The sequence below is a fragment of the Chionomys nivalis genome, chromosome 1 (assembly GCF_950005125.1).
Source record: "Chionomys nivalis chromosome 1, mChiNiv1.1, whole genome shotgun sequence".
In the NCBI taxonomy this organism is placed as follows: Eukaryota; Metazoa; Chordata; class Mammalia; order Rodentia; family Cricetidae; genus Chionomys; species Chionomys nivalis.
In genome coordinates, this window is record NC_080086.1 from 149,598,114 (window position 1) to 149,615,217 (window position 17,104).

Sequence of the window (17,104 nt, forward strand, 5' to 3'; positions counted from 1 at the left end):
CCTCACTCTCTTAGCCTCTTGCCCTTTTCTGCTGGCTGAGACACTTCTGGAAACTCTTCTCATGTACCTTGCAGAAGCAGCTCCTGGGGCGAGTCTTGAGCAAAATGTCAAGTGCAATGGAGGCCTGGAAGGAAAGGAAGCTGCTCTTATGAAGTGTCTTTGGCCCTGTGTTGCCCAGCCCAGGGCTGGACCTAGGGGAAGGAACAGTTCCGTGCCAACCTCAGGGGTGGCAGCATAGACTGGCAAGTCTCAAGGGAGACAGAAGGTAGAGGCTTATGTGAAAACTTCTAGCAAACAATCTATGAACCAGCCCATCTGGGGTCTACACAAGTGCACGCTCAGAAAAAGAATGTTTATGCCCGAGGACTCGCGTTCATGTCCAAGTCATTCCAGAGCAGACGTACTGAGCATGGCAGTGGGGAGGGGTCTTGGACACAGGGTGACTGCAGGGGGAGGGGGAAGGCCCTGAAACTGGGAAGGTGACAAATGGCTGGAATTGGTGCTTTGTGATGTGTCAGGTGACTTCTTGACATCAGCAAGTAGGGACAAATGTGGGTTACTGTATTCTCCGTGAAAGCACCTGAGGAAAAGTGATGTGGGGCGGTGTCACTCAGATGCCCCCGCCTAGTGGGCTTGTTTGCTGATGGGCCCAGGGCCGGGCACCACATGAATCGATTGGGTGAGCATATGGCAGGTTTGCTCAGGGAGAGACTGAGTTTTAGGACTGGTTAGTAGCCTGTGAGGCTTTGCTGTTTTCTTTCAAGTATTAAGTTACCACTGTTGCCAGAGAGGCTGTGTGTGTGCTTCTCATTTATTTGGCCAACTAGGAAATACATTGACCCCTCCTGTGCAATCCAGTGCACCCATGGATATGTGTACACACACACACACACACACACACTCTCTGCGTGACAATCCTTTCTTAAGACGGGTCTTGTTACACAGCCCAGGCTGGCCTTGGACTGAGTGTAGGGACAGTCTCTGCCTTTACTTCCTGAGTGCTGTAACGACACAGGTCTGCTGCCATCCCTGGCTTATGTAACAGAAGACTTGTTTTTATCTTACGAGTGTTTGGTCTACATGTGCACCAGAGACATGCAATACCCGCAGAGCTCAGAAGAGAGTGTTGGATCCCTGGGAGCGCGAGTTACAAATGGTTGCAAGCCACCATGTTTGTTCTGGGAACAGAACCCAGGTTTTCTGTAAGAACGGACAGTGTTCTTAACCTGAGCCACCTCTCCAGCTCCTGGTGTGACAACTCCTAATTAAAAATACGTTCTTAAAGCTGGGTGTGGCGCCACGCGTCTTCAATCCTAGCACTCAGGAGGCAGGGGCAGGTGGGTCTCCGAGTTCAAGGCTAGCCTGGTTTACTGAGTTCGAGGCTAGCCAGGGCTACATAGAGAAACTCTGCCTCAAAAACAAACTCAAACAAATGTTTATATTTAATAAAGGCATTAATGAACTAAACCTTTTAAAGTTCTTTTCTGGTGGTGGCTAAGAAGGAGAAGACAATTCATGTACTTTTTCTATTTGAGAAGAAATGTAAGTGGGAAACTCCATGTAAAATATTTTCTTTTTTCTTTCTTTTTGCTTTCCATGTAGAATCTTAATTGGAACATGCCCAAATATATAGTATTTTAAAGAACTTTAGCAAACTGGTAGGTAGGATTTATTTTAATTTTCAATCTGGGAAAAAAAAATCTCCAAAAAGCAAAACACCAAACTCTGCTCATAGACACACGTGCGTGCACACACACACACACACACACACACACACAAAATGTCAACATTTTCAGAGCACTGACATGAGGGAACATTGTTTCCCTTTAATTGCATGACAATACTGTTTTATGTGTCACAATAAAAGTTACAAGCGTCTTGTCTGCGGTCACACAAACATCATGAGTTTACATTTCAACACACAATAAAAAAAAAGACGTCTCCCGGCACTTCCCCCCTGTGACCACGGCCTATTTCCACAAACATTGAAGAACCCAACAGTGGCTGTTTTGGAAGGCATAGCCTTTCCAGATCCAAACTAAAGTCATGAGAGATTTGCCATTTCAGAGAACAACTGAGATTTTATTCGTAGGTTTGGTGAAGTCCATTCACCAAAAGATGAGTAAAAAAACTGCATGAGAGTAAAAATAAATAAAACGGTGTTGCCAAGCCAGCCTCGCTGACACGGTGGCCAGGACAGGACAAGCACTTAGAACCATCACCGCAAGTTTTCAGTTACCTATATTAAAATTACAACTTTTCCACAAACCGAGCGAAAAGCAAGAGGTTGGGTAAACGGTCTGAAGATGTTCACATTCGGGCTGTGGGTCTCTTCGGCAGCACTTTGGGGCCTGCGGCAGCAGCGGTGACATATTGCGTGTTTGGACATAAGGCACCGTGATCTGGACGTGCCGTTCACTCACTTTCGGTCACCCGTTCCATCCCAGTGACTTCTTTGAAATGAAAAGTAGTACTAATTTCAGGACACAGTGCACTTTAATGACAGACAGCATTGGAAATCCCTCGGCCGGGGGTCTGAGGACAGCCTTTGAACGCCAAGCCCGAATCTTTTCCTATGCTTACAAATCCCTGGAAAGATACCCATCGCCAAACCCTGATATACATTCTTAGCCATTTGTTTTCTTCTATTGCAGCCAGTGTTCATGAGGCAAAACGGGACCCCGAAACTTTGTTCAAGTTCTCCTGTGAGGGTGCCTACATTCACAGCGGTCATTCAGCCTCCGGCTCCTTCTGTTTGGTACCTGCTGGGAGACGGAAAGAGGAGGTTCCAAGCTTAGGCTCCGGGCAGGGCTCTCTGCACGAGTCGATCCCACCCAGCCTAGCAGTGGCTAAGGACAGACAGAGGTGGGAGGACTGGGTGGCCACAAGACCCCAACCCCCCCCCCCACCGTCTCACGGCTCTGATCTTTATCACATCTTGCCATTCTAAATGTCACATTGCGCTGCTAAAAAAAGTAAAAATAAATAGGCAGTCATTTCAGTGTCCATACTTATATATAGAAACATCATAACGCATCTAAGGAGAGCTGTGCACAGCAGCTACTGGTCCCTGCTGGTTTCCCACGGGATGGCAGGCGCAGCTACTGCACTACCTACAGCACCTCCCTAGCTTTCATCTGACCTCTTTTTCAAAAATTAGGTTTAAAAAATTTTATGTGTATGGGCTCTTCACCTACATGCATATCTCTATACCATGTCTGTGAAATGCGCAAGGAGGCCAGAGAGGGTGTCAGATTCTCTGGGACTAGCGTTGAGGACAATTGTGAGCTGCCACGTGGGTGCTGGGAATCAAATCCAGATTCTCCGGAAGAGCAACGGGTACTCTTAACCTCTGAACCATCTCCAGGTCCCTGGTCTTGGTTTTCTGAGGCAGAGCTCTTGCTATGTAGCTCAGTCTGGCTTCTGCCTTCAGAGGGCTGGGATCCACCTGTACATTCTGTGTCGGGCTCCAGATGTCACTTTGGAAAGAGGTTAACGATAGATTAGAAGAAGGAGCTACAAACTGTAGCTCTTACTGTCAGATTGCTTCCTGGTGGGTGCAAATGCAACAAAGACTCATCTGAAGTGTGAGTTCCACTACTGTTGCTGCTAAGACTTTGAAAAGGAGAGTATGTTACTGTATTGAGCAAGTATCCATATTAGAGCGGCTGTGGCCACCTCTGCTGAGTTGCTTTTGATCCTGTCACAGTGGCTGCCCTTCCTTGAAGGAGCATCCTGTAAGCATCCAGCTGTGCTGCTCACTGTGGGCAAAATGCCTGCATCTGCATGCATGTTGTGGTTGCACCTCTTGGTACATCAGGAGGGAGACAGGCTGTAAGACGGTTCAGAGGTTAAGAACACTGGTTGCTCTTTCAGAGGATCTGGCACATGGCAGCTCATGACTGTCTGTAACTCCAGTTACCAGGAGATCTGACACCCTGACACCCATACACATAGATGGGGTGACTGGGACTCGGCCTCTCAGTGTCCATGTATAGCACCACTCTCCTGACCTGTAAGCATGCTAGTTACCTTGCAAAAGTGAGCATCCTGAGTTCCATGGGCGCTCTGCTCTAGACATTAGGGATGCAACACTTTCCTCAATGAACCGTTACATACAGCCTATCAACAAGAACTCCAACCCAGCCACCCAGTTTTTATAACAGCGTTTCTATGGTAAATCCATTCTAAATGTCAGCTGTGAAACAGCTTTCTGCACTGTACCCACAAGGATGGGAGGAGCAAGAATGATTGACAACTTCAGAAACACCGAGTTTTGATGGAAATCTAAAGTCATACTCAGCCTGCCCAAGTTTATGCCCTGAGGCACTAAGGCTCAGAGACAATGAGCCACTTGCCAGTTTACTCTGGAATTCTAATGCCCTAAAGATCTTCTCAAGGGGACAAACGAGGGCCTGCATGCAACTCTGCTGAGGTAGTCACCTGAGTGCAGGGTTGGTCCTGGAGAAGGTGTCCTTCTTTGAGGGTACTCCTACTTGTGTGGTACGTCTACATTGGCATGGGGAATGCCTGTGGTTTTTTCCTGCTTGGAGATTTACCCACACACAACTGAACACAAGCAACAGGTTAACATGACTTTCCAGTTTTGCTTGTAATGGAGCTCTGGTCACTACTGTGGGATGGCTGTATGGCATCCCACGGGATGAGTATTTCAGTTTCCCCTACCATCTTTTGAAAGATACTAGGTTATTTCCAACTTCGAGCTGTGGTGGTTTGGATGAAAATGGCCCCCAGTTGGTGGAACTGTTTGGGAAGGAGTAAGAGGTGTGGTCTTGTTGAAGGAGGTGTGTCAGCTGGGGTGGGCTTAGGGACTGCAAAATGCCAAGCCATTCTTCTCCCTTCCCCCACTGCTCCAGTTAGCACTCTCTCTGCCCATTTGTAGATCTTATGTGAGAGCTCAACCACTCTCCCTTGTCTGCCTGCCTGCCGTCATGGTCCACACCATGATGGTCGTGGACTCACCCTCTGAAACTGTAAGCCCCACTAAACTCCTTCCTTGTAAGTTGCTTCGGTCCTGTATGTTCACAGTAATAGAAAAGTAACTAAGACAGGCTGACAGTATCAACAGGAATCATCCACCTGATGCCTGGTTGTTCATGACTGTGAATGTCACCGTGAACTTCAGCCAATCAGTCTGAAAATGACTACAAGAGGCCCGCCTACAGATGTGTGTTCCGGATTCAGCATGTGGGGGTGGGGAGTGGGGCCCCACACGAACATCTCTCAGAACTTCTGCACGCTGCTGGCCAAGATCCCTGACTGGTGACTCTTTCCCGTGGCTGGATCTGTGGCTTTTGCATCTGCAGAGTCAGGCAGGACTGCGGCAGTTGCTGGGGACTCTTAGGGTGGGTAGTTTTAGGGAACAGACTAATTACAAAAGCTAGCTTTAGCTGAGATTGGTTTCTGAACTAAAGAAAAGCAATACCACAGTGGACACATAATTTAATGATTAACTGTTGGAGTTCAAATTATGTGCCATCATTGTCCTGTCTGTTTGTCCGGGTCTGTGACCCTGTTGAAAAAAAGCTAGCTGGTTTCCATGATGGGGCTGGAGAGGCGGGGTAGAGGCAAAGAGAATGTGAAGGAAGGATGTGGCAGTGTTTTAAGGTCTCATCAGGCAACCTCTTACCATCAACACATGGCCAGCTCTGCGCTGTCCGCCCCTGCACCTCTGCACCGTCTGCCCCTGCACCTCTGTGTGCTTTCTAGAAACTTTGCTTACCCAAGCAGAACATCAACTTCACGCATGAAAAGTAAAGCCAAAACGGTCGGTGCACAAAACCCTGCTGTGTGGGACATGGGGGCAGGGTGTCTTCAACCCCTCAGTGCCTGTCCTGGAAATCTTGGATAGAAATAAATCTATCTGCCAGGCAGTAGTGGCGCACGCCTTTAATTCCAGGGCTTGTGAGGCAGAGGCAGGCGGATCTCTGGGAGTTCAAGGCCAGCTTGATCTACAGAGCACATTCCAGGACAGGCTCCAAAGAAAAACCTATCTACCTACTTACCTACCTACCCACCCACCTTTCTGAGACAGGGTTTTTATGTAACCCTAGTTGGCCTAGAGCTCACTCTGTAGACCAGCTGGCCTCGAGCTAACAGAGATCTGCCTGTCTCTGCTTCCAGAGTACCAGGATTAAACTCATGGGATACCGTGCTGGCTCGAAATCTTCATTTTTACCTGCTGGTGTGAGGATCAGGGCTTGCAGGATGTCTGACAGGGAGATAATACCCACAATACTATCTGCTTCATTCACTACCACCAGCCGATGGACCTGCAGAAAGAAAAGTCCAGGTGTGAGCTTACCATATGTGTGTGTGTGTGTGTGTGTGTGTGTATGAGACACCTGCCCATGCGGGTATACATGGAGGCCAAATTAATGTCAAGTTTTTTTTTTTAAACTGCCCAACTTTTTTTCCCATCCCCTGACACAGGGTTTCTCTGTGTATGTAGCCTTGGTTGTCCTAGAACTCACTCTGTAGACAGGCTGGCCTTGAACTCCAAGATTTGCCTATCTCTGCCTCCCAAATGCTGAGATTAAAGGTGTGTGCCACCACTTCCCGGCTGCCTCACTGTATGTATGTATGTATGTATGTATGTATGTATGTATGTATGTATTTATATTTTCTGTGTATGGGTATTTCGCCTGCACCTATGTCTGTATATCATATGCAATCAGTGCCTTTAGAAACCAGAGAGAGGGTGTCTGACCCCCTGGATAGTTGTGAGCAGCCATGTGAGTGCTAGGGATCCAACAATCTTATGTCCACTGCAAGAGAAGTAAGAACTTTCAGCCTCTGGGCCATCTCTCCAGTCCCACTCTTCCTTCCTTCCTTCCTTCCTTCCTTCCTTCCTTCCTTCCTTCCTTCCTTCCTTCCTTCCTTCCTTCTTTCCTGCCTTCCTGCCTTCCCTCCCTCCCTCTCTTTCTTTTTAAAAAGATAGAATACTCCCTGAATCTGAAGTTTGCTATTTTACCAGACTTGCTGACCAGTGAATCTAGGATCTATCTCTCTCTATCCTACCGGAAGCTGTGGTTACAGGACTGTACTGCTGTCCCCGTTTGGGTGGGTGCTGGGATCTGAATTCAGGTTCTCATGCCTGTACAGCAGATAATTTATCCACTGAGCCAGGCTCCTAATCTACATGTGAAAGTTTAAATTAAAAAAAATTTATAAATGCATGCTGGAAAAAAAATGGAACTCATGTAACTCTACAATGAATACAGCTAAGGAGGGGGTGCACAGTGGACGGGCTGCAGAGAGATTGGGGCCCAGAGGGGAAATGGAACACTAATTTGCTGGACCACAGTGAGAAAAATGAGCCAGCTCTGTCTGCTGGGCTTTCAAATTCCAAAATATGTATAAAGTAATGATACAGCTCAAAATTAACAACCTCGGTCAGTGTATGCATGCATGTGCGAGCTCTGCCCACATTGGGTGACTTCCTCCATGCTTCTCCACAGGTCTCTCCCTGAACCTGGAGCTCACCAACTCAGCCAGTCTGACTGGCTAGCAGGCCTCACAGAATGAGTCCTCTGCCTCTGCCTCCCCAGCACTATCACATCTGGCTTTTTTTTTTTTTTTTTTTTTTTGATCTGGGAGCTGGGGATCAAACCTGGGTTCTTGTGTTTGTGTGGCAAGCCCTTTACCAACTGAGCTCTCTCCGGCCATGGCTTTTCTGTGGCACTCATGTAACAGTGCCAATATCAGAGAAGCTAAGCTGCGGCAGAGTGAAGCAGGCATAGTCACCTCTCGTGTTTTCATCTAAAATCTCCTGGAGGTGAATGAAGAGCTAGAGGAGAGAGCACAAAGTGTGGAGTAGCATTCCAACTTCCTGCTACAGCCTGGGGCCAAAGGTTCCCCGGGAGACCCTCGAGGCACCAGCCTTAGCTCCTGGCACAGAGCGGGACACAGGGAGGAGCTGCAGAAGACCAAGTCCGGCTTACGCATTTTGTCAAAGGATAATGTTTTTGATGTCATAATTTGCTTTAGGGTTAAAAAAAAAAATGAGTCACTCTGGTTATCTCAATCAACACAGATTTATTTACAAAATTTCTTTTAAAAAAATACTTTTAGGTCCTTCAAAAATCCTGTGATAAAACAAGAGCACTGAAACTGTGATTTAGGATAAAATGATGATTTACTTTATTTTTATTATGTTTATTTAATTATGTAAAGGGAGGTATGTGCATGACTACCAAAATATGTCTGAGGAACTTTTATTTTTAAATATTTATTTATTTATTATGTATACAATATTCTGTCAGTGTATGTGCCTGCAGGCCAGAAGAGGGCACCAGACCTCATTACAGATGGTTGTGAGCCACCATGTGGTTGCCAGGAATTGAACTCAGGACCTTTGGAAGAGCAGGTAGTGCTCTTAACCACTGAGCCATCTCTCCAGCCCCTCTGAGGAACTTTTTAAAAGTCATCTTTGCTGGGCGGTGGTGGCTCACGCCTTTAAACCCAGCACTCGGGAGGCAGAGGCAGGCAGATCTCTGTGAGTTCGAGTCCAGCCTGTTCTACAAGAGCTAGTTCCAGGACAGGCTCCAAAGCTACAGAGAAAGCCTGTCTCGAAAAAGCAAACAAAGTCATCCTCTTGTCAAACAGGCTGATGGTGACACACACACCCTAGCTCTGGGAGGAGTCATCTGGTGAAGGAATTTTAGTGGCAGACAGAGCCGAGACTTGTAACGTGGGAAAACAACTTAGTTACAACCTTATTTCCCTTCACGGCTTCTTTCAAACCACAGATTTCCATGGTCCTCCACCACAGCACACAAGAGTGTTGGTATTACTAGACCCAGCAATTGGCCTTTCTCATGGCAAAACACCGCTAACGGTTTTCAACACGAACACTCTTCTACAGAGCGCTCTGTAGTTCTCGTGATGGATTCCATCCGAGATGTCATTCCATTGCCATCACAGGGAGGGATGACACCTTTGCTAGTCCTGCTTCTGAACTATGGAGGGCATATGATTCTACGGACATACATGAGACATCAGGATACATGCCCAAGTATGTTAGAACCTTCTAGAACACAGAGATTTACCATTAAAATGCTGTGCTAAAGAGCAATGACAACAGCTGGGGAGGGAGATGGTGAGGGATGAACTCAGATGCCACACGGAGGCTAGCCTCTGGGACGGCAGCTGGATTCTATGGACACTGGGCGTAGAGGACAGAGGCTGGACTACATGGGGCTCGTTCTAGCAGCAACGGCTCTCGACTTCAGCAGCATACATGCAGTACATGACTTCAGCAGCACACATGCAGTGTGACTTCAGCAGCACACATACAGTATGACTTCAGCGGCACACATGCAGTACATGACTTTAGCAGCACACATGCAGTATGTGACTTCAGCACACATGCAGTACGTGACTTCACAGTACACATGTAGTGCATGACTTCAGCAGCATACACGCAGTACACGACTTCAGCATACATGCAGTGCATGACTTCAGCAGCACACATGCAGTACATGACTTAAGCAGCACACATGTAGTGCGTGACTTCAGCAGCACACATGTAGCACGTGACTTCACAGCACACATGCAGTACATGACTTCAGCAGCACACATGCAGTGTGACTTCAGCAGCACACATGCAGTATGACTTCAGCGGCACACATGCAGTACATGACTTCAGCAGCACACATGCAGTATGTGACTTCAGCACACATGCAGTACGTGACTTCACAGTACACATGTAGTGCATGACTTCAGCAGCATACACGCAGTACACGACTTCAGCATACATGCAGTGCATGACTTCAGCAGCACACATGCAGTACATGACTTAAGCAGCACACATGTAGTGCGTGACTTCAGCAGCACACATGTAGCACGTGACTTCACAGCACACATGCAGTACATGACTTCAGCAGCACACATGCAGTGTGACTTCAGCAGCACACATGCAGTACATGACTTCAGCAGCACACATGTAGTGTGACTTCAGCAGCACACATGTAGCACGTGACTTCACAGCACACATGCAGTACATGACTTCAGCAGCACACATGCAGTGTGACTTCAGCAGCACACATGCAGTACATGACTTCAGCAGCACACATGTAGTGCGTGACTTCAGCAGCACACATGTAGCACGTGACTTCACAGCACACATGTAGTACACGACTTTAGTACACATGCAGTACACGACTTCAGCAGCTAGCTTTCACTGTGGAAGTCATGGTCGCCTCTGAACTAATTAGGTGCTTTGTCTTAGTGCACACACCTGCATTTCTAATATTGAAAGAGACCTGTTATTGGGAGTGCATTTTATTTAGTAGGTAATGTTCTGGAAGTAACAGAACTGTATCCTTTAGTCCTTGAGTATGACATTGGAGGGCAACGAATAGGGGAAGGACAAGGACACACTGGATGCCACTCCTAGCCCTGTCTGAGAATAAAGGAACTGTTGTGGGAATGAGAAGGTGGACGACACACCACAGTGACCTCTTTTCCTTTCTGGGAACATTGTACAAGCAGCGAAGTCCAGGCAGTGTGGGGATGGTTGCTTGGATTGGGGAGGCCTTACCGTTTACTACTCACTTCACTCAGGGACAGAGAGGAGAGAGAAAGGAACTTAACTTTGAAAAGTTTTGTCTGTGGCTGGTGAGGTGGCTTGGGGTAGAGTGTATGTCATGTAAGCCTGATGATTGGTGTTCAGTCCCCAGAACCCACATAAAGCGGGAAGGAGAGATCTGACTCTCACATATGTGGGTGCACGTGCAAACACACACACACACACGCACACACACACACACACACACACACGTTTCACTCCACCTTATTATCATTCACTCTGTTAAAGTAACATTATTCGTTTCTGCTTTGACTTCAAATACTCTGACAGGATGTATTTACTGAAAGCTTCTGGGGCCACTTTTGTTTTCTCAAGTGCACATTTTTCATACTCTGAAAGTATCTGCACTCACAAAAATTCACCAAATTCAACTCAACTCAGTATGCCTTCGTGACCATGTGCCAAGCACTGGGCTGGGGTTCAGAACGGCCATGAGCCCACTCCCAGCCTACAGAAGCTATGGCCTGCCTCCCAGGGCTGTCTCTCAACCTTGCTGTGTGTGCCGGACTGGGGCCGCTCACCTCGGCTCTTACTATCCTGTCCACAATGGTCTCCAGGGTTTCCAGCTTATTGCACTTCACCACACCCTCAAAATACTGTGAGCGGTGCTGCAGGGCCTGGGTCACCGTGATGTCTAGGTTATTATATGTTTTCTCAGCAGCAAGATTCTGTAAGAGAGTCACAGGAAAAAGATTATATCCGTCATTTCCATTTGGATGAACGAGCGACCTGATTCTTAAAAACATTAGCATGGAATTTGGTATTAAGAGCTCTCTTTCCAGCTAGTATTGTGCCCTCAGCATGGCTGTTTCAGTCATAACCAAGGATATCACGTTACTAGGTGTACCTTGATTATGGAGAAATATAAAGGCATTATGTTGGTAGTAAGGGGGTTTGAACCCAGGACCTCATGCAAACTAAGCAAGTGCTCTACTAATGTGAACTTCCCTAGCCTCTTTTTCTTTCTTTCTTTCTTTTTTTTTTTTAAATTTCGAACCAGATCTCCCTAAGTTACTCAGGTTGGTCCTGAACTTATTCTGATATCCACTCAGGTCTTGAACTTGCAATTCTCCTGCCTCAGATTCTTGAGTGGCTGGGACTATAGGCTTGTATCACTAGGCAGATAGATGTCATTTTATATATTTAAAAAGATTTTACTTTACATTTGTGTGCATGTGGACACACATGCATGTCTCTGTGTGTGTGTGTATGTGGTGTTTACAGAGGCCAGAAGAGGGAGTCGGATCCCTTGAAGCTGGAGTCTGGAGTTACAGGTATCTGTGAAACCTCTGACATGGGCTTTGGGAGTATCATGCACTCTTACTACTGAGCCAACTCTCCAGCTCACATGTAAAATTCTGACAGTGTTTTCTGCCAGGCTCCTCCTCTCTCTGGTCCTCTAGGGTTCTACAGCACACATGAGCAATGTCTCCTGAGAAACAAATTAACACTTGCAAAGGGTAAGATGCCTCAGAGGGAGGGCACCCACACCAGTGTTTCCCCGTGAGTTCTCATGGACTCTATTAGGGAGGTGCGGGCAGTCAAGATCAAGAAGAGACCCACGAAGCCCAGAAATCCATGGAGGCTCCCACAAGCCCCATTGATTTTAGTGGGTCCATGCATCCAAGGTTCTAATGAAAACATTTTTGGTATCTACTACATTAAACAGAACAGACTGAGCTGAAAGATTTGAGACAGCTGCAAAACCGTACTTAATGGCAGGGTCAACACGCGGTGTACACACGTCAGCTGTCAGACTTCCCTTTCTTAGACACAGTGTAAAACTCAAGACACCACACTTAAAAATGAGTGGGCAAGAACGTTTTAAAGGTAACGACAGAGCATTGGTGAGAATCCTCACGGCCGCCAATCAAGGATTTGAGTAAAGAACCGTAGGCGGCTAAGATGTAGCTCTCTTAGCCTACTGGCTGTCTTCTCAGAACGGCGTCTCCCGACCTGCGCAGGAGTATGCATTAACAAGGGGCCCCCACAGCAGAGTGACCCCAGAAAGGAATGTGAGCACTCTGGTGCACGGGCTGTAGGGATAGATGCCATGCACACCCGTCAGAAAAGAAAGCCCAGGATGGTAAAACATCAGCACACACTCACACAGGTCACTGGCAGGTCAGTGAGTAGTAGAAATATCGTCACTGTGAGGAGACTGACATTCTCCAAGGCTCTCCTCAAAAGGTCAGATACTATTACATCAGGGAGTAAAAGACTCAGTCTAATTTTGGTTTTCATTTGTTTGAAAATGCATTCTGAATGACAGGTTTAGAAACATGAAAAAAAAATACTTACAATTACATCAAACTTGGAATAAATATCTACAACTTTTCCTAAAAATGAAAACATAATGTTAGAAAAACATTTTAGCAACAAGACAGTAACTCATTAAAAAAAAAAAACCGTCTTAACTGGGTAACTACTGTGTATTAAACAGCGCTGAATAAAACACATGGGTCTATTTAGGACAGGAAATGGTGTCTTAAAGGTGACAGGAAACCAAGCCTGCTGATCGCTGCTGTGGGAACTGTATCCCAGCATCCACTTCTCTGCCGTCTGCCCGGTTCCCACTTCTGGCTCAGGAGCAGGCTCCTAAGCTTTGCTGGGATGGCGTCACAGACCTGACTCATCCACCACAGGCAGGGCTGATATCCGTCTCTCCACAAAGATGTTCAAGGCTTTGATGATCGGAGTGTCCGGGTGAATGAAGGCAATATTGTGGTACGTTCCTATTCCAAGTTCATCCAGGTTCTGCTTCATGAAGGCAGGCTTTGGCATATCAGACATCTGAGCAAGAAGAGACATGAGAATGTTCTAGAACCCTAGCATACCCTTTCAGTGCTCAAACATCCAGATCTGAATGAAAAAAAAAACTATGTGCAGCGGATTAAAGGTACGCTTTCCTAACAGCCAGCCTGTATCTCATCGTCGTCAGAGCTATACATCAGAACTGTCTCTCTTAAACCAGCTGACAGCTCAACGTGGATCTTCCTACAGAAAACCATTCCAAGAATTCATGTTTTCCCTTCTCTTCACACCAAACAAGTGGCTGGAAGATGGGAGCAACAGGCATGTCTGGGACATGAAGGCCTGAACGCCAGCACAACGTGGACCCTTTCTTCTTAGCGATGTACACTCAGCCCTGTGTGTTTGCAGACCCCAGGGCTGACTGGCTGAGACTAAGCTGCTCCTCATTCCACCCCACCGCCACAGCCTGCACTCTCCCCAGATGAACCTGATTTCTGATAGTTAGAAGGGAAGAGCAAGCTAGCTGAACACAGTGGAAGGAACCTTTGAAAATTAACTTTCCTTTCCTGACTGTTTCAAAGGAGGAAGGGTAAGTTTGAAGAGAGTCTAGGACCAGGCTGAACTACAACACAGTAAAGTCTATGGTTTCAAAGCTCCACCTTTTATAAAGGCCACAGCTGACGCCATCCTCCTGGTGTACCTTACAATTATCAGGAAAAGATGAACAATTAGAAGAAACAAAATGTTCAAGTCAAAGAGTTCATCAATATTCAAATCATGAGATTCCTAGAAATTTAGAGAAAAAAAAAGAGAGAGAGAGAGAAAGACCTATTAGGTCATCTAATCCATCTCATTACAGGATATTCCTGCTGTAGACACCTACTTCTCAAATGCCTGGAAGGGTATCGCTACCCTTTCTCAGAATGATCTTGATAACTCAGTAAAAACCAGGCTCTGGTGTTTCATTATCTAAAATTCATATTTTTATCTGAGAACCTATGGCTGAATATTCTGGCTACAAGGTTCTATCTGCCATAAGCCCCGTCCTTTCCACAGACCAGAGGAGTGGCAACCACCTCTGAATAGCAATGACACCACCAACTGGACAGGGTGCATAGGGACACCTCGTGCAAAGCTCCCAGGACAGTGCCTGCAGTGGCCAACTGTCACAGATGGGCTCTAGGGGGCTGAGCTGCCAGCCTGGCAGCTGTGGGTCCAGACCTGCGCCTCCACCCCAAGCCCTTGGTTCCTATGATGTCTCAACATTCAAGGCTGCCACATCCCCCAATTACCAGCCGATGGACAAAACCCCAAACCCCTAGTTCTTTCTTCCTTGGTTGCCTACTAAATGTCATGGGCTTTTTGGCAAATTATTCTTCTCCTGATTTCTTAGCATTTATTTAATCAGGAAATGCAACTTGTCTCTGTATGTTCTATTAAACTATGTGACCAGCTGGATTACTAATGCAATTCTTTAAACCTTTGACACCTCTGTAAGCCCCTAGCCTTGCAAGGCTGCATTCAGAGCAGCAACTTGGGCCCTTCTGCGAACTTGCATGCCTAGTGGGAAGCTGCAGACAGGAAGTAGCTTTAAGTGTTTCTTATTTCCTTTAGAAAGAAAACTTCAAACGACCTTTCTGAACCAGCAACACTTCCACCGGTCCTGACTAGTGATGGGGGTGGGGCACTGGAACCTCCTCTAACACTACCTGCCTCAGAGGCTGTGAACACAAACCACAGACCTGCAATATGGTGTATCTTTTGCCTATATCCGACTTGCCTTGGATTCTCTGGCTGCTGCTGCAGATGAGAATGAGATAACCCCTGGGATGCTGTTGTTTTGTTTATGTTTCTAGAACCATGGTTTCAACAAACACACTATGAAGCAACTGTTGCCCTAAGCCCTGGCTCCGCCCATCTGGTGCAGTAGAACTCAACGAAACCGTCTTAGAAACTCCTTTAGCCACCCACGCACAACAGATACCCATCTTTAGGGGGGCACACACCGTTTTTATTAGTTTAACACTTGGACTAAAAGATTACAGTGTTTGAGCCGGCGTCAACTTGGAGAACACACAGTGCACACAGTAGTGAGTTGAGAAACTGAAATGTTGCAAAAAGGAAACCATGGAACTAACGGTTTCTTCTACTGAGAGTGACAAGAGCCCATTTACTTGATGTAAGTGACAGTCAATGCAACTGCATCTTTAGGGACTACTTACAAAAAGCTGGAGGAACTTGAGGATTCTTTTGTGGGTAAGTATATAAAGTGCATTCCCACTGATAGGGTCAATAACTGGCAATCTGTGGATTTTATTTTTGATCAACGAGTATACAGCATCGAAGAGGCTGCGGGAAAAGCCATTAGAGTCATTAGGAGGCTTTCAAGAAAAATCAGAACGACTTCGGACCACCCCTGCTTTCCAGTATTTCCACTGCTTTTATACTACCATAGGAGGCTCATCAGCTTACAACAGTCGTGGCAAAGCTTTACGTGGGAACTCTCCGCCCACCTGTTGATACATCTCAAACTCAAACAGATCTCCAGCAAGACAAGTTGGTAATAGTGTGTCCAGTCCAGGGATTTCGTTTGGAAGAGGCAAAGCGTTCTGGAAAGCTAGCAGTGACTTTAGCACTGAGGCTGGGTACTGGACTCCCAGGGTGTCTGCCTGCCCCGCCAGCCCACCTTGGGGAACTGTTCTGTGCCCTCATTGCTCCTGCCACTGTCTGCAAGAAGCCTGTGGGGTGTATCTTCCCCTATGATCTGGGAATAGGTGACAAAACCTAGTGTTTTCTCTCTATATAATTCTTGGACTTTAAAAATATCTCCTACACTGTACATCTTGTGCTGAGAGCCAGGGGCTGAGTCCAGCACCTGTTCTCCTGACAGGCTGTGCCTGAGTCTGGCTTCACCCTTCCTGCTCCTTCTGGGATGGCTCTGTCTGGATTGAAAGTACCCTGGGAATGTTTCACTGCTTCTCCCGGGAGCCAGCCTCTCAGACAAATGCTGGGTCATGGGGAAGCCCCGAGTTTGGTAACTATAACAGGATCCCTTTACTGATGCTGCCGCAGGAGAGCTGGGTGTTTGAAACTGGCCTGGATGATCAACCTCATGGCCCATTTCCAAACACTTGGACCCACATGGTTGCTCCAAGCACTCATCTCCTTCTTCTCTCAGGTCTTGCTGAGTTGTCTGGGGTAGCCTTGTGCTTGCTATACATATAGTTTAGGCTGGCCTCAAACAAGCAATCCTCCTATGCCGGCCTCCCCTGAGTGTTAGGATTCCACCATGTCCAGCTTTGCTGTGATTTCCAACATCTCTCAACTTCTGGCATACTACTTGGATTGAGGAGGCTGGCTGTATCTAGCCCGAGGGACTTGTCTGTCTACTTCTAGTTACCTATCAAGGCAATAAAACACCTACATTGCAAAGAATGCTTTCAAAGGGGGAGAAGAAGCTTCCATGTTTACCTTGCATCTGGAGAGATATTCACCAAAGGCTTGAATGTTTCTTGTAAGTACAACTCTGCATTTGTAGAAGGAAAACATAGTTACAGATATGCTGTGCACAATGCTACAGTTTACAAGAAATAACTAAACAAACTAAAAACCCATAAAAGATGATTTATCCTAAACTAAGGTTACAGTCATGGTTATTTTAAGCAGCCTCAAATGTTTTCAGGACATTGTCTTTGGAGAAAAATCAAATATAGGAAAAAAAACCCAGTATTTCCAAAG

General features: G+C 46.6%; 1 protein-coding gene across 6 annotated transcripts in view; it reads right to left on the minus strand.

Annotated features, from left to right (window-relative positions):
• Positions 1 to 1,656: 1,656 nt before the first annotated feature.
• The window catches only part of Prkag2 (protein kinase AMP-activated non-catalytic subunit gamma 2), a 272,029-nt gene continuing 256,581 nt past the window's right edge, over positions 1,657 to 17,104 (minus strand). For 5 of the 6 annotated variants that reach the window (XM_057783031.1, XM_057783028.1, XM_057783037.1 and 2 more), the window contains 7 exons: positions 16,838 to 16,892; positions 15,589 to 15,715; positions 13,240 to 13,405; positions 12,914 to 12,951; positions 11,134 to 11,280; positions 6,200 to 6,293; positions 1,657 to 2,765 (listed from right to left, as the gene is read on the minus strand). In XM_057783031.1, the coding sequence (XP_057639014.1) occupies positions 2,731 to 2,765; positions 6,200 to 6,293; positions 11,134 to 11,280; positions 12,914 to 12,951; positions 13,240 to 13,405; positions 15,589 to 15,715; positions 16,838 to 16,892 (662 nt within the window). In that variant the 3' untranslated portion in view covers positions 1,657 to 2,730. The remainder of the gene's footprint in view (positions 2,766 to 6,199; positions 6,294 to 11,133; positions 11,281 to 12,913; positions 12,952 to 13,239; positions 13,406 to 15,588; positions 15,716 to 16,837; positions 16,893 to 17,104) is intronic. The other variant, XM_057783034.1, reaches the window with a different exon arrangement.